The sequence below is a fragment of the Hevea brasiliensis genome, chromosome 17 (assembly GCF_030052815.1).
Source record: "Hevea brasiliensis isolate MT/VB/25A 57/8 chromosome 17, ASM3005281v1, whole genome shotgun sequence".
NCBI lineage: Eukaryota > Viridiplantae > Streptophyta > Magnoliopsida > Malpighiales > Euphorbiaceae > Hevea > Hevea brasiliensis.
The window spans coordinates 5,734,221-5,759,005 of NC_079509.1; the positions used below are offsets into that span (position 1 = coordinate 5,734,221).

The window sequence follows — 24,785 nt, forward strand, 5'->3', positions numbered from 1 at the left end:
CATTGACAAATTGGAGGTAAGGAAGATCATGAAAGGAGAGGTTTATGTTAAAGAGACAACAAGTCTATCCAAGACAGTTGAAGATCTTTGGGTCGATGAAATTTGTACTTATTACGTTCCGCTACCTATTTGGCAATTTCTCATTGTCAATCAACCAAATACCAAGGATTCGTCTGTACCTTTCACCTTCATATAACTCCTTTCTTCTCATCTTTTATCGTATCTGAATTGCAAATTATGCAAGACTGCTGTTCTAGTGTCGCATAATACCACAAAGAAGAACATGTTTGCACCCCAGTGTCACCTTTGTTGAAAGAAAACATTCCCCTGTATGCTAGACTGATTGCATTATAGAACATGTCTGTCTCAAATTTCTAAAATCACTGGAATGTAGCATCCTTTTCCTTTGCTATAATTGTACAAATAATATTTATTCTTTTATTGTGTCTATAAAAGGTTTCTTTTGTATTTCCCACATACCATACAGGAGTTTAATCCACAAGAAAGCTTCATATTTCTCAGTAAAATGGAAAGGAGAAAAAGAAAAGAACAAAGCTAGAACAAGTTAACGTGCCAGCATCAGACACGCTTGCCAGGAAAGCATGAAAGCACAATTTCTCTGTAAAGACTGGAAATAGACGGGCAAAAACCATTTCAAAATTGCTGACATGTTATTGTTGTAATCAGCTTTTATAAAGTTGCAAATGTATGGTGAATATAAAGTATACATCAGCCATGAGAGAACAGCATATCACTTACTGACCCCTCCATCTATCCCCAGGAGTAAGCACTATCACTAATATATTTCATTGATAACACGAATGATCTGCTGGGCAATTTCCAAAGCCCAAAATTTGGTCCATCAGATTGGACAATTGAATTACGGAAAAATGCAAGTTCTGCAATTGCAAGAAGCTGAAATTGGTTAGTCTGATGAACAGTGATAGAACTCCACATCCAACCTACTAAAAACTCAGTTGCATTTAAATTTACTGTAACTTTTTATACCTACATGAATTGCTGAAAGGTTCAGTCCTTACCTGCCACTGCTGAAGCAAACATTTGCATCTGATCTAATTTTCAGCTGGCTGTCTACCAATTTCATTGGACACTGATGAAATTCCTTGCTCAATGCACTGGTTAGAAACAGGAAAGAAGGGTATTTAGAAAAACAGGATAAGAAGCTCACGATGAAACCAAAAGAAAATCTACAGCTGATATGATAAGAAACCGGTATAGAGGCATAACTGCATCAGAAGAAACTCAGTAAACAATAGTCTTAAAAGAAGGTTAACTCTAGTATATGAAGCAAAATAAAGATAAAGAATACAATGAACAGAGACAAATATTTCCAGAGTTGGCAAATCCATCTACCCATATTTTTAGCAAAATAGTTTAACTTGAGAACATGACATAGGAGAGAAAAGAAGAGAGAACAGAGAGTATCAATTAGCAAAGTGAGAAATAAAGAAATTAGAAAGAAGGGAGAAAGGAAAAGAACTATTGGAAGAGACAAGCAAGAAATCCTTTGTCTCATTCCTGCTGCAGCACTTCCAATCTATGATGCTTGTCAGTGCAAAAGAAATAATATGACTACGAACCAGCCATTGGACTCCAAGGCAACTAAGTTGCGGGGTATCAAGTATCACCGAAGTCAGTGGCCAGCAAAATTTATAATATGACAACATTTATTAGAAAAAGTATACCTGAAGAAGATTTCCATGCGGCCAATCAAGTGTTTGAGGGAATGTTGTCGCTGACATATTGGCAACAGTCAGACCCTGTTCCCCAGAAAAAAAGGGAAAAATTTAAGAGAGAAATAGAATTATAGGTTAAAAAGTACCTTTATTTCTTTCAAGCAACTAAATAGAAAGTGGAAATTTGGAATGCAATGCAATGGTATGATACAAGTACTCCTACAATTATAAAAAGTGAAGCAGCCCTTGGAATAGGAACATATACAACCCTGTAATTTCTCTTTAGAATTTACTCGTTAGATTGATTTCTTTCTTGTAAAAAATAAATAGCTTTATAAATAACAGCAAATTTTGACCTAATATGATAAATTCAAATGGTATGTAATTGGATATGAAATTAATTAGAATTTAATATTATTTACGATGGATTTGGATTAAATTTAAATTTTATGCATCGGATACTTATTATTTGAATTTATTTATATAATAATTAATTAGATATAGAATATATTTTTATAATAATATTATAAATTTTGAGGTATTATATTTTAAATAGAAATTAAATAATTTTTTTAGAATTGTTAAACTTTTAAAATGTAAATTATTAATAAAAATAAAAATATAATGGTATTTGAATAATGAATATGTATAATTTAAAATGAATTTTAATTAAATTGAATATGGTTTCAAATATTGAATTTATTAATAAAATTTAAATTCAGATAAAATTATTTTGGTGAGTATTCTATTGGTTGTTATTCCTCTTTTTCGTAGACATTAACAATAGTGCGTAGCACCACAACAGCTATTAATTAGTGTAATTATACAGGATATTCTGTTGATGGCACGTTCATGCACATTTTATATATGAAAATAAAATGAAGCCAAATTATATCATGCATGAAAGGGTCCTAATGCAACCAAGATCAATGATTTTGGCAGATGATAATAACACCACCTTGCATTTTACGAGTCTGCAGAATTTGGCTAAACTCATTTAATTTAAAACTTTCATATAATTTGATTTAATTTAATTTAATTTATTTTATAATTTTAAGAAATTTAATCTATTTAGTTCTATTCAATTATAAAAAAAAAATGATAGAGCTAAATTAAATTGAAAATTAACTGCAGAAAATAACCAGATTAATTAGTAAATGTATCATGTATTTAACCAAAATGATTATGGTCTTTTAATCAAATTGGTGCTCCACTAACTTAGCGAATCCTACACTTCCAAAGTAGAAAACGAAAATCCTAGTTGGATGAATTTCTAGTAGGTGTTTGAATTCTTATAGTCTTATTGATCATCCTCAGGCACATCCATTATTGGAATTATAATAAACTGTAAGTGAGCAACTCCTTGCCCATCACATCTCATGTAAGGTTCAATTCTAGCCCCTAATGCTCAAAATCTCAGGCACATCCATTATTAATTTATCTTGTATTAGTTAAGTTGATCCCATTAAGCCAGTAAACATGCAAATAATTTTAATGTTCTCAGGCACATCCATTAGTAATATGCCATTTTGAATTTTTGTGGGCTAATGCTGTTGAATTTCAGGAAAATGCGTAGAAGTAGAAGAGCTGCCACTGCACCAGAACCGAATGTGCCTGACGAGGTGTCAGCACAGGATGAGGCGCTTGCCCCGAGGAGGAGGGGTAGGAGGACTAGAGCTGCTCAAGTAGAAGAGCAGCCGCCACCAGTTCAGGAACAGTCTTTTATGGCCCAGGGTCCCATAGACCCAATGGCAGCTACCTTAGCCGGATTGCAGAGAACTATCGATATGATGGCACAGTATATGGTCCACCCTCCCCAACAGCAGCAGTTCACCACACCAAGAGGGGAACCTTATAAACAAATAATTAATTTCAAGAAGTTGGTGCTTGGTATTTATGATGTGTCAGACGATGCCTATCGATTTTTGGATTCTTGCAAACAGGTAAGGATGGAGTTACAGTTGACTAATAGTAGGCTTATAGAGTGTGTGCAGCATGTCATGGGGCCTGTGCCTAGGCAATGGATGAATGACTACATATTACCTTGGATTGAAGGTTTGTCTTGAACTCAGTTTGTGGAACTGTTTATCAATAGGTTTATGCCAGAAAGTTTCAGAGATCAAAAGCAGTGGGCCTTTGAGGCCTTAAGGCAGAATGGCAGATCTGTAGATGAATATGCTACAGAATTTCTAGAACTGAGTAGGTATGCCACTACAGCTGTGGCTACAGAAAGTATGAAGGTAAAGAGGTTCCTAAAGGGGCTGGACAGGAGGTATGCAAACCTGGCCATGATGTATGATAAGTCTTTTGATATGGTAGGTAATCGAGCCTGACAGATTGAGATTAGCCATACAGGAGATGATAGTGGAAAAGCAAAGAAGAATAAAGCAGAGAGTTCTTCAGGTGTTCCCTACATGGGTACCACAGATAGTGGCGGCCAAAGTCATTACAGAGGAAGAGGTAGAAGCAACAAGAAGGGTGGTTTTAAACACAAATCTCGAGGATTCAGACTAAGGTACGGATCCAGCAGTGGTCACAGTTCGGGTTACAGCAGTTCTGGGTCTGGTTCAGGATCCTCCTTGGCACCTTGCACATAGTGTAGAAGAGGATATTTAGGACCTTGTATGATGGGTTCAGGAGTATGTTTCCAGTGTGGCCAGCGGGATCACTTTGCTAGAGAATGTCCAGTTTTCAGTGAGCTACAGATGGGGTCATAGGGTTCTGTTGCAAATGTTTCTCGTCAATTGTATCCTGGTGCTTCCAGCATGGCAGGCAGTCAGTTCAGTAGCCCACAGGGCCGAGGACAAGGAGGACGTGGATTTGGAGGTAGGTCAGGAGGTAGAATTCAATTTCAGGGTTCTGAATTACAGGGTAGGGTTCAAGCTCGAGTTTTTACCTTGACCCACTAGGATGCTCAGGCTTCCAATGCAGTTGTGGCAGGTATTCTTCTAGTCTGTTCCTATGAGGCTCGTGTTTTGATAGATCCGGGTGCTACACACTCATTTGTCTCTCCAGTTTTTGCTATGAGATTGGGTAGAAACCCTACAATTTTAGAATGCCCTTTGTTTGTAGCTACCCCGCTTAGTGACAACATAGATGTGGATATGGTTTTTCCGGGTAGCCCAGTAATAGTAGATGAAAGGATCCTCCTAGCAGACTTGGTTCCTCTACCAGTAATGGATTTCGATGTAATTTTGAGAATGGATTGGTTGGCAACTCATTATGCCACTTTAGACTGTAGGAACAAAAAGGTGTATTTCCACATACTTGGTGTGGAAGAGTTTAGCTTTGATAGTGATAGGAGTGTGGCTCCATATAATTTGGTGTCAGCAATTAGTGCTAAAAAAATGTTGAGGCGTGGATGTCAAGGGTATTTGGCATTGGTGAGAGATACATTTGTAGAAGGTGTTAACATGGAAAATTTTCCTGTTGTCAGAGAATTCATTGATGTCTTCCCTAAGGAGCTTCCAGGGTTGGCACCAGGAAGAGAAATAGAGTTCTGCATTGATGTTGTGCCGGGTGCAAACCCCATATCAATGCCGCCTTACAGGATGGCACCAGTAGAATGGAAAGAGCTAAAGGAGCAACTACAGGAGCTTTTGGATAAGGGTTTCATACGTCCAAGCACTTCACTCTGGGGTGCTCATGTTCTATTTGTGAGAAAGAAAGATGGGTCCTTAAGGTTGTGTATTGATTATAGACAGCTGAACAAGGTGACTGTGAAGAACAAGTATCTACTTCTTCAGATCGATGATCTGTTTGATCAGCTCTAAGGGGTTAGATTCTTTTCCAAAATAGACCTACGATCAGGCTACCATTAGTTGAGAATCAAGAATGAGAATGTATCCAAGACAGCATTCAGGACAAGATATGGTCATTTTGAGTTATTGGTAATATCTTTTGGACTCACTAATGCACCAACGGCCTTCATGGACTTGATGAACAGGGTGTTCAGGCCATTCCTGGACCGTTTTGTCATCGTATTCATAGATGACATTTTGGTATACTCTCGGACTGAGGAAGAACACGTGTGGCATTTGAGGATGGTGTTGCAGACTTTGAGGGAGCATCAGCTATATGCTAAATTTTCAAAATGTGAATTTTGGCTAGAAAGCATCTTATTCTTAGGACACGTGGTTTCTAGTGAAGGCATTCAAGTGGATCTCAAGAAAATTGAGGCTATAACTGATTGGCTTAGGCCTACAACAGTCACTGAGGTGCGAAGTTTTTTGGGCCTAGCTGGCTACTATAGACGCTTTGTACAGGATTTCTCCAGGATAGCAGCTCCCCTAACTAAGTTAACTCGAAAGAATGTTCCGTTCATTTGGACAGATGATTGCGAGGAGAGCTTCCAGAAGCTTAAGGAGTGTCTAACCACCACCCCTGTGTTAACATTACCGATGAGTGGTGAAGGATATACCGTGTACTGTCATGCCTCCAGAGTTGGCTTAGGTTGTGTTTTGATGCAGAATGGAAAAGTAGTGGCTTATGCTTTAAGGAAGCTAAAGAGGCATGAGCAGAACTACCCCACCCATGATTTGGAAATGGCGGCTGTAGTCTTTGCACTAAAGATCTGGAGACACTACTTGTATGGTGAAGTGTGCGAGATATACACCGACCACAAAAGTTTGAAGTACATCTTCCAATAGAGGGATTTAAATTTGAGACAGAGGAGATGGATGGAGCTCTGAAGGACTATGATTGTATCATCCAGTATCACCCTGGGAAGGCCAATGCAGTAGCAGATGCTTTGAGCAGAAAATCTTCTTGCAGCTTGGCGCACATATCAGCGGAGAAGAGACCATTGATTTAGGAAGTACATGAGTTGATGGATCAAGGTCTGATCTTAGATCTTTCAGATGAGGGGGTATTATTGGCCCATTTTTTAGTGAGACCAGACCTGCGAGATAGAGTCAGAGTTTCCCAGCTCAGAGACCAACAATTCATGAAGATCATAGAAAGAGTACAGCAGGGTGAAGGTAGTGAGTTTGGATTTGCCAATGATGGCACCCTTATGCAAGGTTCCAGGATATGTGTGCTCGACGGGGACAATCTTAGAAATGAAATCATGTGAGAGGCACATTATACATTGTACAATGTCCACCCAGGCTCCACCAAGATGTACCATGATGTAAAAGATAGTTACTGGTGGAATGGCATGAAGAGAGACATAGCAGACTTTGTGTCCAAGTGCTTGACTTGTCAGAAGGTGAAGTTTGAACACCAGAGGCTATCAGGGAATCTGCAAGAGCTCTCTATCCCAGAATGGAAGTGGGAAATGATCACTCTGGATTTTGAGTTTTCTAGAATTTTTTTAAAATTTTTGGGCCTCGTTTTCAGTCCCAAGGTAGAGTAAAAAATTCATTTTTAAGTATCTTGAATCAAACTGACTGAATCGAACCGGATCGAGTCGGACCGGTCGAATCGGACTGGCTCTTCCCTTTTTCTTTTCTCCTCCCGCGTCGCGCGACCCTCTCCTCTCTCTCTCCCATTTTCTCTCTCCTCCCTCCGCCCCTCGTCGGCCAGCCGCCGCCCAGCCCTCCCCCACACTCTGGCGCACCTCCCTCCCCTACCGCTAGCAAGCCTCCAGGCCGCCAGAAACGTCGCGCGAAGCCCACATAGCGCACGTGCCGTTTTGCTTTCCCTGCCAAATTTCGGCCACCGATCGGATCGGATCTTGTGTCAAAACCCATTTACACTTCGAGAGCTTTCCATAGATATCAAGAACACCAAAATTCATCTAGCGGTTTGCTCAAATTTTGTCAGGAAAGTTTTAGCCTATTTCTATTTTTGGGCTAAATTTCTCGCAAACCGTGAACCTCACGGGAAAACTGAGAGTACTGAAGTGCTCCACTCGTCGAGACCTTTGCGGCAATACCAATTTCAAAATTTTCCAACACCATTTTTTGGTGGGTCCCGCTAAACTTCATAGTATTTTTCGAGCACTAAATGAGCTTAGAAAATTCTGTAAAAATTTTGTACTAACCCTCGTGTTGTGGGCTTCGTGTAGGTACCTTCAATTCGCGGAAATTCAACGGTTACCTGGGTTTGTAAATTTTGGGCCGGGCAGACAGACTACCGAAAAAGTCTCAGAATTGGGTCGAGATTTTGGCTACCCCACCATTGTCAGACATCCCGAACAAGTTCCTGGGGTCAAGATCGGGATCAGCATAGGTGAGCCAAGACAACCTTCCTCCTCCGCCCATCCGCCACAGTGACCTCAATTTAAGTCTGTGAGTAAAATATTAATTTTAATTGTAATTTCGATATTATTATATATTCAAGCATGCCCATGCATCACTTATAAATATGTATCTATGTAGTTAAACACTAGGCACATTTTATATTGCATTCATAATTGTTGAAGTGCCATGCATGTTGTTTGTGGTAATTTGGAGCAGTGTGTGTGCGTGGCGTGCGTGTGGTATGGTATTGGATATGGATAGGACGGATAGACACGGCTTGAGAGATATTCGCTGGGACTCAGTCTTTTGGGGTAGACACGGCTTAGGAGACATTCGCTGGGATCCCGCATTTGGTTTATTAAGTGAAAGTCCGACTTAAGAGACACTCGCTGGAAGATGTTGAATTAAGTGGGCTGTATAGGGGATCAGCTCCCATATATGTATTGCTTGACAATGTTGGGTGTGTAAGTGCTCCAAATTGCCTTTTTGCTGTTATGATATGAATTATATGAAAATTATGAGGATGTTGCATTTCACTCCACAGGGTGCATTAGCTTTAAATAGTTATAGAGATTATGATTAAAATTGGTACTTTACTCTCTGAGTCGAACGCTCACTCCTGTTCATCTATTTTTCTAGGCTACAGGAGATTATTTGTTGTGGCTAACCTGTTCTTCTTCTTCGCAGGTCCATTAATAGTATTTAATGTATTTTGTACAATTGAGTTAAATTTTAGACTCCGCATGTGTTAGAAGCACTTATTTTTATTTTGGGCCTGTATTATAAAAGTTATGTTGGACCTGTAAAATTATTAACTGTATGCATGATGGAATTGGATGAGGAAGCTGAGCTCCCATTTGAGTTATGACATTTTGATTATGTGGAGGGTGAACTAAGTTCCCCAATTTATTATATATTGTGTTTACAGGTCGAGCGAGTCAAAAACTCTCCGTTGAATGGTCCATTTTATGGCCGGACTCTATCCGGTTGAATTCTTGAAATTGGGCCCAAATGGGCTTTAGAGTTGGGTTGAGGAATAGTTAGGCTTACTACTGACCTCGGGGGCTTTAGGCTGGCCCAAGTCCTAGTGCTGGTCCGGCCCATGGGTTGGGTTGTGACATTACTGTTATATATTTTTTTTGTAACATTCTAATCTCCCTCTCCCTCTCTATTTTTCTATCAATATCTCTTTCTCTCAGCCTGTAGTGAAAGTAAGTTCCAGTGCATTTTGACGTATTTTTTTAATTATTAATGTCATATTACAAATTATTATATTATAATTTTTTATGACACTCTAATCTCTCCCTCTCAATGTCTCTCTCTCTCTCTCTCTCTCTCTCTCTCTCTCTGCCCATAGAGAAATTAAGTTGCAGTGAATTTTGAGGTAAATTTTTTTTATTATTCATATTGCATTTTTTTTAATTATTGATGTTAAATACCAATTTTATAATAAAAAATACTATAATATAATTTTTTATAATACTGTAAACAAACTACTATTAATTAAAATTCCTGCACACTCTAAAAAAATAATTTTTTAAGTGTAAAAGTAAATTTTTTTAATTATTATTGTTAAATAATATTTTTATAATAAAAATAACTGTTGTATAAAATAATTATTTCCAAATTCTTCTCACACGTGGACTGCAATAACATATTCAAACATAATATAAATATGACAATATAAATAAATTTACAATCCATTTTAAGTAACATTATAATTATAAACATACCTGATCTTTTCCTGTTTTCTCTATGACAATATATCTTCTGTGAAACAGTTAGAGTTTCTATCCATGTTAAGGTACTCTCTGTATTTGGGATGACTTCCTCAAGGAAAAAAGTTAAAACTAGTCATTATAGGTGTCAACACCTTCTTGTTCCCAAATTCGAGATAGCAAATGGAAATATCGAATGGGAACAGTTTCAATGAGGACATTAACTTTTTCTGTTTCTCGTATATGATAGCCAATATTAATGATTTTTTTGTAAGAAATTATTAATTTCAACAACATGCTCCATTATGCATCTTACAGGCTTCTATTTAAGTTCATAAATGTTCTGCAGACTAAACCTAATATTTTCTATTGCATATTACATATTACCCTCTTAAAACGCTTGGAGTGAATTTCATAATGACTATCTACAAAATAAATAAAAAAATAAATAAAAGGACTATTAAACATACTAAAAATTAAGAAAACATAATAATGAATAAAGCAGAAAATTAACAACACATCATCAAGTCAAATACACGTGAGTGACAACACATAATAATTAAAAAAAGTAATAATTGAAAATATAGAATAACATTGTTATGAATTTATTATAATAATATCAATTCACTAACAACATGGTGGAAGACAATATGGAAGAAATTTTACAAAATCATTATCGTCACTATCACTGAAATCAGAAATTTCATCATAATCAATAATTAATTATGATGTAGTTAGACTTTATTTTTCACATGCATTTTTGTATGGACTAAACTGATTGTAAAAATGTTCAAGATGACTATTTATTTTATCTATCTCAAGTTGCTATTGTGCTTTCACTTTGCATATTTCTTCATCAGTATTTCATTTTAATTCAGCTGAATGCACTTTCAGGACTGATAAATCTTGAAATCTATAATATGCTTCCATCTTACAACGTATCTCCCATAATCTTTTCCATTCATGTTGTGGAGAAATTGTAACTCTACCAAAATCAGCAATATTCTTTGAATGCTTTCCAACAAATATATGGTTTGCAAAGCCTTTCTGAATACACGTGTAACTAGGCAAGTTGATAAAAGGTCTTTTATGACCATACCATGGGCATCTATTGGGATCAGTATATTTGTCTACAACATCACCACCTACATGAACACATGATCGCGTGAAATATTTCTTCTTCGATGTTTCACCACCAACGTTTATCCTACCCATATTGCCTATTACATTAGCGACAAAATTGAAATAAATTTATTCAATTGAAAATATTCAATTTCATTAATGACTTAGAAAAATACATCAATTCATGAAACATATAAATAACAATATTAGCGATCTACATTCTTCATAGGACAACTTTGTTAATTATGTTGTAGTTCATGACAAATTGAACAGTAGATTGTTGATATCTCCCATAATTTTTCCTTAAGCATCCAATCCATTTCGTTCTTCCTTCTACTAGACATTGGTCTCCCTTTCTGCCTTTTCCTTGTTGAGTCAAGAACAAGAGGTTCATCATTCGATTCTAGCCAATAAGCTTCATCTCCAAGAGCATGGAACATTAACTCGTAACATTTCAATGTTCGTTCCAACTTATAATAATCAGATACATGTTACTCATAATCTATTACTTTGGATTGACATGCTGTAAAGACATGAGAGCAAGGGATTCTCATCTCTTGGAATTTTCCATAACTGTAAGTTTGATCATTTAGCTTGACCACCTGCTTATGACCTTGCCTACTAGTCCTCACTTCAAATTCACCACAATTGGTGTTGAAGACACGGACATGATGTCCATTTACTTTTTGTACATCTTTCTTGCAAAATTTTGCTACACAATTGCTTGAACTTAAAGCCCATTTGTTCTTATTTTGGAAACATCTTGCGTCGTGCATCAAAATACTCCATGCATTGGTAAAATATTTTTTCTACCATTGCAGTTATTGGTAATGCACGTAATACTTTAAGCATTCTGTTCAACGACTCAACAATATTTGTCGTCATTGAACCATACCTTTTACTTCCGTCGTGAGATCAAGTCCACTTTTGCAAATCTATCTTTACTGCCCAATCATATGTTTCTTGATGCATATCTCGAATTTTGTTCATTGCTTCATACAATTTCTTCTTTTAGTTTTGATGCGCTGTAATCATTTAGAATGAAATTTTTTTTTATTAGTTATTGCCTTATATTACTACTCTATTTAAATTTAAAAATATACATAATAGTTTTTGTACTAACCAGCCTTACGTAGTGCTTCTTTCATGACTAGATTCTTGAACTTGGTATTATAATTGCTTAAGATGTGCCAAATGCAAAACCGGTGATGAGCTGTAAGAGGTTGCCGCCAATCATCCTGCATTGCCTTTATAATCCCTTTGTGTCTGTCTGATATGACATATATATCTTCCCGATCAGTGACAAACGCACTTAAACATTTCATAAACAAGTCCTAATTCCTTCCATCTTCACAATCAACAATGGCCCATGCAATGGGAAAGATATGGTTATTTCCATCCAGGGCTGTTGCACAAAATAAAAAGCCTTTATACTTCCCATATAGAAAAGTGGAGTCAATGCATATAACAGGGCAATAATGCTTAAATCCCTCGATTAATTGTTTAAATGACTAAAACATTTTGTCAAAAACCCTGTATCCCAAAACTCAACGATTATCGATAAATAATTCATCATCTTCAATTAGGACAGGAGATCCAGGGTTTTGCTTGCACAATGCTGTCATTAATAGTCTTAATCGACCATAAGATTCTTCCCAACCTCCATAAATCTTTACAATTGCCATAAGCCTTGGCTTCCAATTTTTCCTATAACTCGGTTCATAATCAATTTTGTCTTTACATTCAGCTTGTAAGGCTGAAATCTTTACACTTGGTTGTTGTTCAACTATAGGCATTATGAAATGACAAATAATTTTTGAATCCAATTTGCAATGATCCTTTGAGATGGCTGGATTTGAACACGTATGAGGTCCATTGTAACAAGTAATTTGCCATACATCTAGACCTTCCTGTCGGGATGCATGCATTCTCCACTTACAATTACTATTCTTATCACTGCATCTAATAGCATATGTTCGACTCTTGGTCTCTTCCTTACAAAAGACATGGTGTCTTAACATGTGATATTTTTAGCAGCATTTTTAACAGCCTTTCTTGACGAAAATAACATACCAACTTCAAACTCCCTTGACTCATCCCAAAGTGAAGAAAACATCCGTTTTGAGCATGCGTTAACAGTTAATAAGGAAAAATCTATTTCTGAGTAAGGTGGAGGAGGCACAATTGGGATAACTGGGTTTGACACACTACTGTTATAGTAATTAACCAAATTCAAATTGGCACCACAGTCATCATTATCTGTGTCATCATTGTAACAAAAAAATTCATCTTCGTCTTCTGAATCTTCCTCATCTTCATCATTGATGCAATAATCACTATCGTTCGATTCATGTTCGATATCCAATTGACTTGTACCAACATCATGACCTTGAATTCGAACATCAATTGCACTGTTATTGACATCATCCGCAACCTCAGCATTTTCTGATGTACCGGTATTTGATGGGCCCACTTCATCTACTACATTTACACTACCATTGGGTCGCTAAATGTCAACGTACAATTCTATCGATTCCAAACCCCTAATTTGCTCAATGAAATTAAACATTATTGACACATCATCAACATTTCTCAAATCCAAGCAAGCCCAATTCAAAACACCTTTGCTCAGTTTTAGTTTTCCAAAAATGATACGCTTAATGAATTCGCGTCCTTCTATTGGGGAAATTGTACGTACTATTCTCATTACGAGATTTGCATATTTTAATCTACTACCAATACTAAACACAGTTGATCTACCCTCACAATAATCATATCCATCATCACCTAAAATAATCTCGCCGTCCTAGTACACAGTACCAAAACGTGGACTTAACATCTTCACATATAAAAAATTACATTTCTTACAATTTATAATATACATGTAAAATAACACATAAACAGAATACAAATTTTGGATATAAAAATTTTAATACTGTTTCATACAATTGGACCGGTTAATGTATGAGGGCAAAACAAAACATAATATAATTAGCTTTTCTATTAAACCAATAGGACCAATAATTGCAATAATATAAAATTTTAATGTAATTATTTGTAATAAATTTATGATTAACTAGGCAAAAAACAAAAAAAAAATTATTATCTTTTTGTAAATCAAATAACATATTCACAAATAAGTTATACAATTATATTTTTTTTTCATGATAATATAAATTTAAATATTTTAAATATAAGACACATTAAAATAAATCATTTCAATCTATTTCTTTTAAATTATTATACTTTAAATAATTCTTTTCCTAATTTCAATTTTGCAACATAATATATCAATTTCACTAATAATAATTTTTCTTTTTATATGTTTACTAATACAAACTTTTTTACCATACTACTAAATTTATTAGACATCAAAAATAATATATAAGTAGATTTTATTCTATTTTCCTAAATCTAATAATATATTGACATTTATACTACATAATAAAATTTTTCTAATAATATAAATTTACCTCACATTTATTTTAAGTACTCTATAAAATTTTTCTTAAAAAAATACGTAATATATCATCTATATCTTACCTAATTAGTTTTATCAAAAAATATAATACACATTAAAAAAAATTACCTCAACATTTTTTTTTAGTTTTTATACTTTTAATATTTTTTCATTATTTACAACTTTTCAATTACATTTTATATTATTTTCACCTAATTTTTTCCCTCATAAATTTAATGAATAATATTCAAAATAATAATATTATTTTTTCCTTTTTTTATTATTTTTTTACTTTCTTTACACATAAAATCATGTTCTAAACCTAATAATTTTTCAAATTTAAATTTTACAACATAATATTTAAATTTTATTACTAATATTTTTATTTTAACTAATTCAAATTATTAACTACACTATTATATAATTATATAATATTTAATTTCACTATAAAATTTTAAAAACATTTTACTAATACATAAATTATTTTCTTTAATATGAAATTTATTATTACATATCATTAAAAAAAAAACACATAAATATATATATTACTCATACATTACAATGTTGGAGAGAGCCAGTGCTTTAAATGGTTGCTCAAAATATTATACAGTGAATAATGCCGATGCATAAAATCAGTGCAGGATATGAGAGCTGATGCATAAAACCAGTGCAGAAAATGAGAGGAGTTGGGTCGGTATAAATAGTGTCACTAGACGCTATCATATTTAGAGACTACCTGCCATTTAACTATGCAAACTGACACCGTTATGGAAACTAAGACTGAGGTGGGGGAGGACAAGCTGGACACTACCTTTGGTAGCATATGGGGGCTGGCACTGCAGCAGCTTGGCGCTACCTTTGGTAGCACCCAGCTGCTTGCCTCTTCTTTTTCGACAAGTGTGGAGATTCTTTACTGTTCACTGCAGTTAGACTTTATCATGGGTAGCGCCTAGCTGCTTACCCTCTTTTTCGAAAAATATGGAGATTCTTTTCAAAAAGTAGGAGAATCTGACCTGTTCATTGCTGCTAGACTCTACCATGGGTAGCACCCAGCTGTCTATCCTTTTTTTTTTTGAAAAGTGTGGATGTTCTTTTCGAAAAGCGGGAGAATATACACTGTTCATTGCAGCTAGACTCTACCATGGGTAACACCCAGTTGCCTCTGCCGTTTTAATTTTTTTTTTTTACATTTTAGTCCAAAAGAAAGTTTTTTGTTACAAGTTGGTGCCTAGTCACTACTCATAATTGAGTCTGCCTGTCTCTTTCCTTCACGTCATCAAAAATAGCCCCTTTTGGTAAATAATTTTTCCCTCACTCCCTTTTAATAATTTAGTTTTTAAATTACACCCTTTAGGTAATTTCCCCCACGAATGGATAGAGGTAAGTCGAGCGCTAAGGGGTAAGCACCCGTTCACCACTTGGTGGGCCTGGAAATTCCTGGCAACAATTGTGTGGTTGAAAGCCCAATCGTAAAATCCATTGCTCTTAAACACAATACCAGTTCAGCACAGGTAATGAAAATCACGTTCCTACCTGTATCATCTACCAAGTCCAAAGATCAAGCCAGTTTAATTTAGCCAATTGAGCTTTAAAACGTCTTCAAGTAACAATAGAGCCCGACCTTTTAAGGTATTTTTTCCGGTTGTGGGCCTTATCCAAAGGGGCTAGCAGCATTGTAAAGAGCTTCAATCAGAAACATGGAGGCCTTAGATTTCTAATTGGACGAACAAGACTTTGTCGGCATTGACAAATTGGAGGTAAGGAAGACCATGATAGGAGAGGTTTATGTTAAAGAGACAAGAAGTCTATACAAGACAATTGAAGGTCTTTGGGACGATGAAATTTGCACTTATTACGTTCCACTACCTATTTGGCAATTTTCCATTGTCAATCAACCAAATACCAAGGATTCGTCTGTACCTCTCGCCTTTCTTCTCATCTTTTATCGTATCAGAATTGCAAATTATGCAAGGCTGCTGTTCTAGTGACGCATAATACCACAAAGTGAAACATGTTTGCACCCCAGTGTCACCTTAGTTGAAAGAAAACATTCCCCTGTATGCTAGAGTGATTGCATTATAGAACGTCTTCGTCAAATTTCTAAAATCACTAGAATGTAGCATCCTTTTCCTTTGCTATAATTGTATAAATAATATTTATTCTTTTATTGTGTCTATAAAAGGTTTCTTTTGTATTTCCCACATACCATACAGGAGTTTAAACCAGAAGAAAGCTTCATATTTCTCAGTAAAATGGAAAGGAAAAAAAAGAAAAGAACAAAGCTAGAACAAGTTAACGTGCCAGCATCAGAGACGCTTGCCAGGAAAGCATGAAAGCACAATTTCTCTGTAAAGACTGGAAATAGACGGGCAAAAACCATTTCAAAATTGCTGACATGTTATTGTTGTAATCAGCCTTTATAAAGTTACAAATGTATGGCGAATATAAAGTATACATCAGCCATGAAAGAACAGCATATCACTGACTGACCCCTCCATCTAACCCCATGAGTTAGCACTATCACTAATATATTTCATTGATAACACAATGATCTGCTGGGCAATTTTCCAAAGCCCAAAATTTGGTCCATCAGATTGGACAATTGAATTATGGAAAAATGCAAGTTCTGCAATTGCAAGAAGCTGAAATTTGTTAGTCTGATGAACAATGGTAGAACTCCACATCCAGCCTACTAAAAACTCAGTTACATTTTAATTTACAGTAACTTTTTATACCAACATGAATTGCTGAAAGGTTCAGTCCTTACCTGCCACTGCTCAAGCAAACATTTTCAGCTGGCTGTCTACGAATTTCACTGGACACTGATGAAATGCCTTGCTCAATGCACTGGATAGTGACAGGAAAAAGAAGGGTATTTAGCAAAACAGGATAAGAAGCTCACGATGAAACCAAAGGAAAATCTACAGCTGATATGATAAGAAACCGATATAGAGGCATAACTGCATCAGAAGAAACTCAGTAACCAATATTCTTAAAAGAAGGTTAACTCTAGTATATGAAGCAAAATAAAGATAAAGAATACAATGAAGAGAGAAAAATACTTCATGAGTTGGCAAATCCATCTACCCATATTTTTAGCAAAATAGTTTAACTTGAGAACATGACATAGGAGAGAAAAGAAGAGAGAACAGAGAGTATCAATTGGCAAAGTGAGAAATAAAGAAATTAGAAAGAAGGAAGAAAGGAAAAGAACTATTGGAAGAGACAAGCAAGAAATACTTTGCCTCATTCCTGCTGCAGCACTTCCAATCTATGATGCTTGTCAGTGCAAAAGAAATAATATGACTATGAACCAACCATTGGACTCCAAGGCAACGAAGTTGCGGGGTATCAAGTATCAACGAAGTCAGTGGCCGGCAAAATTTATAATATGACAACACTGATTAGAAAAAGTATACCTGAAGAAGATGTCCATGCAGCCAATCAAGTGTTTGAGGGAATGTTGTCGCTGATATATTGGCAACTGTCAGACCCTGTTCCAAAAAAAAAAATTTAAGGGAGAAATAGAATTATAGGTTAAAAATTACCTTTATTTCTTTCAAGCAACTAAATAAAAAGTGGAAATTGGGAATGCAATGCAATGATATGATACAAGTACTCCTACAATTATAAAAATGAAGCAGCCCTAGGAATAGGAACATACACAACCCTCTAATTTCTTTTTAGAATTTACTTGTTAGATAGATTTCTTTCTTGCAAAAAATAAATAGCCTTAGAAATAACAGCAAATTTTGATCTAATTATGGATTTGGACTTTCTAAATTGTTAAACAGGAAAAATTCAAAATATATGCATTCTAGCAGATCCACAAGTCCTAATATCATCCAACTTCCCAAATCAAAGCTCAGATACCCAAAATGTGATACAAATACAATAGATCAAAACATAACTTTTCTTTTCTCCCTTTTTTTTTTTTAATATTATAACGTGTGCTTGGATCCAAGAATGAAATTGTTAAAAAAAGTAGTTATATTTTGATAAGGTGTTTTCAAAAATTATGTACCTGATTCCTTCAATTCTTAACCCCAAAATTAGCTAGATGCTTACATCTATAATCTATTTGATACAACAGCAGAAACAAGCCTGATTAAACTGGTTCCTCATTGATTGAGGTCCCTCTTTAACACAATATTTCAGCTAAATGAATATCTATGGAATATTATTGATTGTCTTGAATTTAGCAAAAGGAGGAGGATTTAATTTGGTTTCATGCTATTTAGTAGGACAATCAGACATGAGACAGCAAACCTGTGACGTAAAAGAGCAAAGGTAGTCCTGAATGATTTTCAGATTGGCAATTAGCCTACCTTTATCCTGAAAACAAAACAAAAATAAAATAATAGATCTCAAAAACTAGGAATCAATAATGAATTATTTATGAAAAATGATAAAAAAAAAATTCAGTTGATCATTTATTTAGATAGTAAACAACCAAGACACGGATATGGAAGAAACACAGGTAACACCATGCCTCATGGTTGACCAGAACCAACATAAATGCATCATGCACTCACACACACACACACACACACACAAGATGGATTCCTTCTTTTTTTTATTCTTGTACTTCGCATGCAAACTTGTGTTTCTTTTCTACTGTTTGACTATTTAGTTTACTACTTCATTAACCATATAAACTGATGAAACCTAGCTGAAGCAATATCCAACTTTACATTTATAAATCACAATAAAATCTCAGCAGTTCCCAATACCTGGACTAGGCATTTATCACTAAATGTACGAGTCACAATCCACTCCTCAAGTAATGCCTGTAAATAAGAGGAAAATATTGAGAAAGAGAAATTAATTGTGGAAAATTGGAGAAACAGATGAAATTGAATAATGTGGGGACAATTTAATACTATAAAGGAACTACTACCATGCATTTGCATTAACAACATAGTAGGATCTCATGAAATTTTGGACCGAGTGCTAACAGAAGTACAAACCTTGTGATCAAATTCAGCCATCTTCAGAATTATGGGTATAACTATTGGTTTAGGTCCCAATTTTTCTTTCCTAACAGAAGTATTTCTCTCTCTCCCAGCACTTGTAAATTCACCTGCATGACCAAAACAACAGTTTCAAAGTTACACTTTGTGTCTACATTCAAAATTGATGTTACAGACACCTGTACATAGAAGAGACTGAACAAAGCTTAGCATCAAAATACAAGGCAAGAGTTGCACTTATTATCAGAAATACCTTCTGCTGTGTTAACAGGTTCTTGTGAATCTGGGACTTTATTCACCTGATCAGTAAAGTTCCCCTCCTCCAAACTCACATGCTCAGGAATGGAACTGATATTTTCAGTATGACTTACAGTAACACTTCTAGGATTTTTTTCCACCTGTTTCAAAGGATCATTATCAATCACAGCTACAGGATTTGCTTCCTTGGTTTTTTCTGGCACATTAGCCGGTGACTTGTTTTCTTCATCCATTAAATAAATGCTTGGATCCAAATGTATACCCTGCCATCATTGTCAGAAATAACAGAGATCAAACAAGAAAGCACAGTAGCATTATCATGCTCCATGGTCTTAACAAGAATAAGATAAAGCAAATGAAGTATAATCAACAACATACTGTTTTAATGCTCACACCATGCCACGGGCAGATGCAATGATAGAATTTGCATTTAGAGGAAACATACAATTTGTTCTTCTTGGTTTGGTTCACATACGGTCAATCCTTTTCAGTTGTAAATTAAAATCTTGCTTCTTAGGCAATGCCATGTTTATGCTTGCACTATCAATTATCTTCTAATGGCTATTCCAGCTTTTGGATTTGGTAAAATAATTGCATTTGCACTATATCTAGATCCTGACACAAAAATCCACTTCTTGGACCTCCAAGATTTTTGCAGCATAATAAGCCCCCTAACAGACTCTTTTTCTGATGCGCACACACAAAGAATCCTAGGTCCAAAAGGCATATAATCATTTACTTTAACAGCATTAATCAATAAACAGACATGCAAAATTTCAGAAGGGGAAATATATATGTGTGTGTGTGTGTGTGTGTGTGTGTGCAAAGAAATGTAGAAGAATGTTAGGTACAGTCTATAAACTACAACCCATATTAACAGAAAAATTATTCATACCTCAATTATAATTGGCTTTCCATCTTTCATTGCTTTCTTCAAATCACCAGCCAAACCTAGGTAGCAAACATTATATTAACAAGGAACATCAATGTTATTGCATAGCAGACTAACAACTATGGCCACAGAGAGCTGAGGAAAAAATTGGCAGGCTCTGAAATAACATATCTTTTCTGCCAATAAGAGGGTAAATTGCAAAAGTGTAATGGTAAGACCAGCAGACTCACCTTTACGAACAATTCGGCACTCTCTACAAAATTCCGTAATTAGCTCCTCAGAGGAACTGAAGTCTCGTGCCCATACAGGAATAGATGCCAATGGTGCACTATATTAGATAAAAGAAGATAACAAGCATTTTAATGCGGTCCATCAAAACAAAAGGCTAAGCATTAGCCATAATGAATCATTATTTTAACCATGGGAATATGCATCATGATATGTGGGAGATATTGGTGATAGGCAGCAAAATAAAAGGTATGGAAAACAGAGAATACCAAAGAAAATAATGTAGCGTCAAACCTATGTAACTTGGTCATTAATACTTCTTTGTTCATGATTTTCCAACTTACACATCCTTGTTAACTCATGGATACATCCTTATTGATACATTTTTTTCTTCTCTCAGTATTTTGACATTCTAGATACCTCTTGGCATAAAGTTGCATTCTTTCTACATGCTCTAGGCAAAAGACTACTAGTATTGGAGAACAAACTGCACAGAATGAGAAAGAGGACAATCAAATAGGTTCATTTGCATACTCTGTTGATGTCCGTAGCAATTCATACACCATATCTGTCTGCAACAATAGAAACATACATGTCAAAAGGCATCAATGTGAAACCCAAATGAATTAGTACCAAACACAATAAGTTCTTCAAGGCTAGGTGGAAGGAAAAACCTGCAAGACATTAGGCAAATTCAGCCTTTGTGCGAGTTGGGTAGCTATGGTAGACTTCCCGACACATGCAGTTCCACAAACAAGAATGACCAATGGCACCCTTTGATGGTGAAATCTAAAGGGTGATGATGAGGGAAATAAAATACTTGTTCAACAATCTAATCAGCAAAAATGAACTACCCCAGAGCAGCCAATTATCAAAAGAATATCAAAGTGACATTTCAGATGAACATGCCAGTTATGTATATAAGAAAACGAAAAAAATAAAACAAAATAAAATTGTGCATGAGAGAGAAAGAGAGTTGACCCTGTAAAAGCTTATTCACCTTGTCATCATCTTGTAACGACTGATGTACTCTTCGCCATAACCCCGCCGCTCCATGAGCTGCATATAAATTATATAAGAAGGATTCATGAAACAAATCCATTTTTTTCTCAAGGATGCTTAGTTTGCAATATAATCCCACCATTCTAACCATAAAAAGAACATAAAAAAGGCATGCCTTTCTCCCATATAGAAGATTGCACCATTTTTTTCAATAGCCATTTGATAAGTATGAAATTGTAGAATGAAAAGGGACATACCTTAAATAGATTAGCTTCTAGATCAGACTGAGAGCTGCAAAATGAGACATTAACCATTACTTGAAAATTTTAAACCAATAAACAAAGACAAAAAGAAAACCTGAAAGAAACCTTTACGTTATTCTTAAAAAATTTGAGGGAAAAAATAAAAGAAAGGAAAGAGGGAGATGGCATACACATCTAGAAGGCTGTTATCTATGAGCAGCTTCTTGAGTTCAAGAGCTATTTTAATAGCTACATGATTTGGGATCTGAAATCATCAAGTCAGCACAAATAAACCAAAACCCGAGTTCAGAATTACCTGCTCAAACTCACTTTTTTTCAAATGGTAAACAGATATCATGTTCATTATCTATGAATTTATATATGAATTAAAGTTAAAAAAAAATTATAAAAGAAATGCATGCATATAATGTTGAGAACAGACTAAGCTTCTAGCAAAAAGAAAAAAAAAAAAAAAAAGAAACATTTCGCCATCATAATTTGGTAACATTGGAAATATTAAGTAATAGTAAGAGGTTCAGCAAATTCAATCATCAAAAAATATATGAAAATAAACAAATAAATAAAATATTGAGCAAAATATGATAGAGACCTTAGTGACAGTCAACATTCTGCTAAGCAAGAATCTGGAGAGAACGTAGTAATGATCAGCGTGATCGCCAAGCCACACCTTAACCTGTAAAACAAAGAACAATCAACTGAGAATCAAGAATCAAATTGGTTAGTAGATAAAGAAAGAGAGAAGAAGGTAAGAACCTTGACAAAGTCGTATTTGGAGGAAGCATTGCGAGAAGAGAAATTGACGGCGGAGAAAGAAGGATTATTGAAGAGATCGGAATCATCTTCACCAATGTAATTGTTAGAGTGGGTAGTAGGGCTTGAAGAGGAAGCTGCTGGTACTTCCTTGTCCTTCCCCATCTTCTTCTTCTTCTTTCTCTTTTTGTTTTTCTGGTTGCACAGATCAAAGTTTAAGTACCAATCTCTTTACCAGCTGCCCATTTTGGCCCCAAAAAACTTTCCACCTCACCCTCTCTCTGCTTCGCTCTTTACCAATATTTAATATATTTTATCTTTATATAGTTAATTTCGTCCAATACATTTTTCTTAGCACTTTCATTTAAAAAGTCATTTTCCATCTTTTACACCGTTAACATCTGACGCTTAAATTAGTTTGGATTATTCACCTAATAATTTGAGTCTCTAATTTTCTTTTTTTTTATCAAAATAAAATATATCTACTCTCTCAAGTAGAGTTTCCCTTTTAGATTTCTTATTCTGCCTTAGTTGTAAGAGTTTCTCTGCTCTTTTGAGCAGGGAGACAACTTCATGATTCAGGGTTGATTATTGAGTTTTCACTCTTTCCTTAATTAATTTCAGTGTAGATACTTTTAGACTGATTATTTTTTATAGATCAAGTATAAAAGTAAGAGTGTTATCATTGGAGATCTGTAAAATGGGTTGGCTATGAAAGTTCTATTTTTGAGTTTCTTTTCGTTGCGTAGCGGAAAGGTTTCCTTGATATTGGTGGTGGCACCTCCGGATCTTTGCGTCGGTTTAGATTTCGATATCAGATCTATCAACTATACAAGATTAAGAAGCTGTGGAGCTCTACCATCCCCCTTCCTCGTTTGGCCTGGCTTACCTTTCAAGGTTCTTTTCCATGATTGTTAGCTTATTTGTTATTAGGTCCTTTGCTTGACTGCATCTCGAAAGTTTTGCATGAATTTCTGATTATGGCCGAGGATGGGCTCTTTTCGCCTGCATGCTTGTCGTCGAGTTGCTATCCCTACTAGGTATAAAAGGTGCAAGAAGGCTGCTGTTGAAGTTTTAGCTCTCTGGGTCGAGTTGATACCCAATCTAACCTAGGGTTCCTTGTTTGGGCTCTTGGGCTTGCATAATTAAGTTGGTTGGTAGGTTTGCAACTGAAACTTTTCTCTTATAACTAGTTTATTAGCCCGGTGGGCTTTGTAATGAAATATCATCTTTCGTTAAAAAAAATATATATTTAGTGCTTAAATTTAAAACAATATTATTATTTAATTTTTATAAAAAATTAAAAAAAATACCATTTACTTTAAAAAATTTTAAAAAATACCATTTACTTTCACTCTTTAATTCACAACAAAATGATTTTGTGCGATTTCGCATCGTTAATGAGTAATAACTTTTCATCTTTTTTTATTAAAAATTATTGATGTGAAATAAAAAGATACTGACGTGAAAAAAAAAATATCGACGTAGAATAAAAAAAAGTAAAAATTATAAAAGATGTAAATTCACTCATTTTTATTTCAATATCTCTGATTTATTATGTGACAAAGTGATACATGAGATTTTGCACTATTAGTAAACTAAATGAATTATTTAACTCTAAAAAACAGTCAGAATATAAGAACTTTCACTTTTTGAAATACCATGAAAAAATTTATGTATGTTCTTTTTAAAAAACTCAATTTATCAATTTTCAGTATTTTATGATCAAATCTCTAAGCCAGAAAAATTTGACACTGTATCTAGAAGTGTTAGAGAGCTTAGAGGGCAGCTTCAGGCATGAACTCCTTAAGACAGTGCTGGAAGCCATGCCCAAAGTAAAGGTATTGACTATCTCATAAAAAAGAATAACAGGTGACAAGTCAGTCAAGAGCACTTGTAACACCCCAAAATGTTATTAATTATGAGTATTTTTTATGTTTAAATTTTTTTTAAATTTTAGGAATTTTTTTGAGATTTTTCGGATTTTAAAAATCGGGTTCGATTTTCCGAAAATATAAACTTTGATGATTTTTAAAAATTAATTTAAAGACCACGTGGCAAAACTAAAAATATATTTGGAGTCTACGTATTTTTCTGAGTTTTATGAAATTTTTTTCGGAATTTTTGGACCTCGTTTTCGGTCCCGAGGCAGAGTAAAAAATTTAAAATTTTGTATTTCGAATCGAACCGGCCGAATCGAACAGGACCGGATCGGACCGGTCGAATCGGACCGGTCT

General features: G+C 35.0%; 1 protein-coding gene across 5 annotated transcripts; it reads right to left on the reverse strand.

The window, feature by feature from the left end:
• Positions 1 to 993: 993 nt before the first annotated feature.
• LOC110662473 (uncharacterized) lies at positions 994 to 22,838 on the reverse strand. Of its 5 annotated transcripts, XM_021821440.2 has the most exons (16): positions 22,552 to 22,838; positions 22,388 to 22,471; positions 21,969 to 22,042; positions 21,793 to 21,826; positions 21,534 to 21,592; positions 21,208 to 21,322; positions 21,068 to 21,105; positions 20,536 to 20,633; positions 20,309 to 20,364; positions 19,409 to 19,676; positions 19,153 to 19,265; positions 18,916 to 18,972; positions 18,452 to 18,517; positions 17,602 to 17,676; positions 16,950 to 17,029; positions 16,545 to 16,808 (listed from the first exon to the last, which is right to left on the reverse strand). In XM_021821440.2, exons 1-16 carry the CDS (start codon positions 22,711 to 22,713, stop codon positions 16,790 to 16,792), a joined length of 1,398 nt encoding a protein of 465 aa, XP_021677132.2. In that variant the 5' UTR covers positions 22,714 to 22,838; the 3' UTR covers positions 16,545 to 16,789. The 5 variants fall into 5 exon arrangements, 3 of the variants coding, with proteins under 3 accessions (XP_057996255.1, XP_057996256.1, XP_021677132.2); XM_058140272.1 differs by lacking the exons at positions 16,545 to 16,808; positions 16,950 to 17,029 and adding an exon at positions 994 to 1,136; XR_002496293.2 differs by lacking the exons at positions 16,545 to 16,808; positions 16,950 to 17,029 and adding an exon at positions 17,280 to 17,294 and having other exon boundaries at positions 17,423 to 17,676.
• Positions 22,839 to 24,785: the final 1,947 nt, after the last annotated feature.

What these genes read in the sequence shown, in the direction of transcription:
- LOC110662473 (XM_021821440.2), bottom strand. Translation starts at nt 22,713, where the DNA reads ATGGGGAAGGACAAGGAAGTACCAGCAGCTTCCTCTTCAAGCCCTACT. An exon ending in CGTTACAAGATGATGACAAG is followed by an intron (nt 21,323 to 21,533) that starts GTGAATAAGCTT and finishes ATCACCCTTTAG; the next exon opens with ATTTCACCATCAAAGGGTGC. An exon ending in TGCATGGACATCTTCTTCAG is followed by an intron (nt 17,030 to 17,601) that starts GTATACTTTTTC and finishes GTCACTATCCAG; the next exon opens with TGCATTGAGCAAGGCATTTC.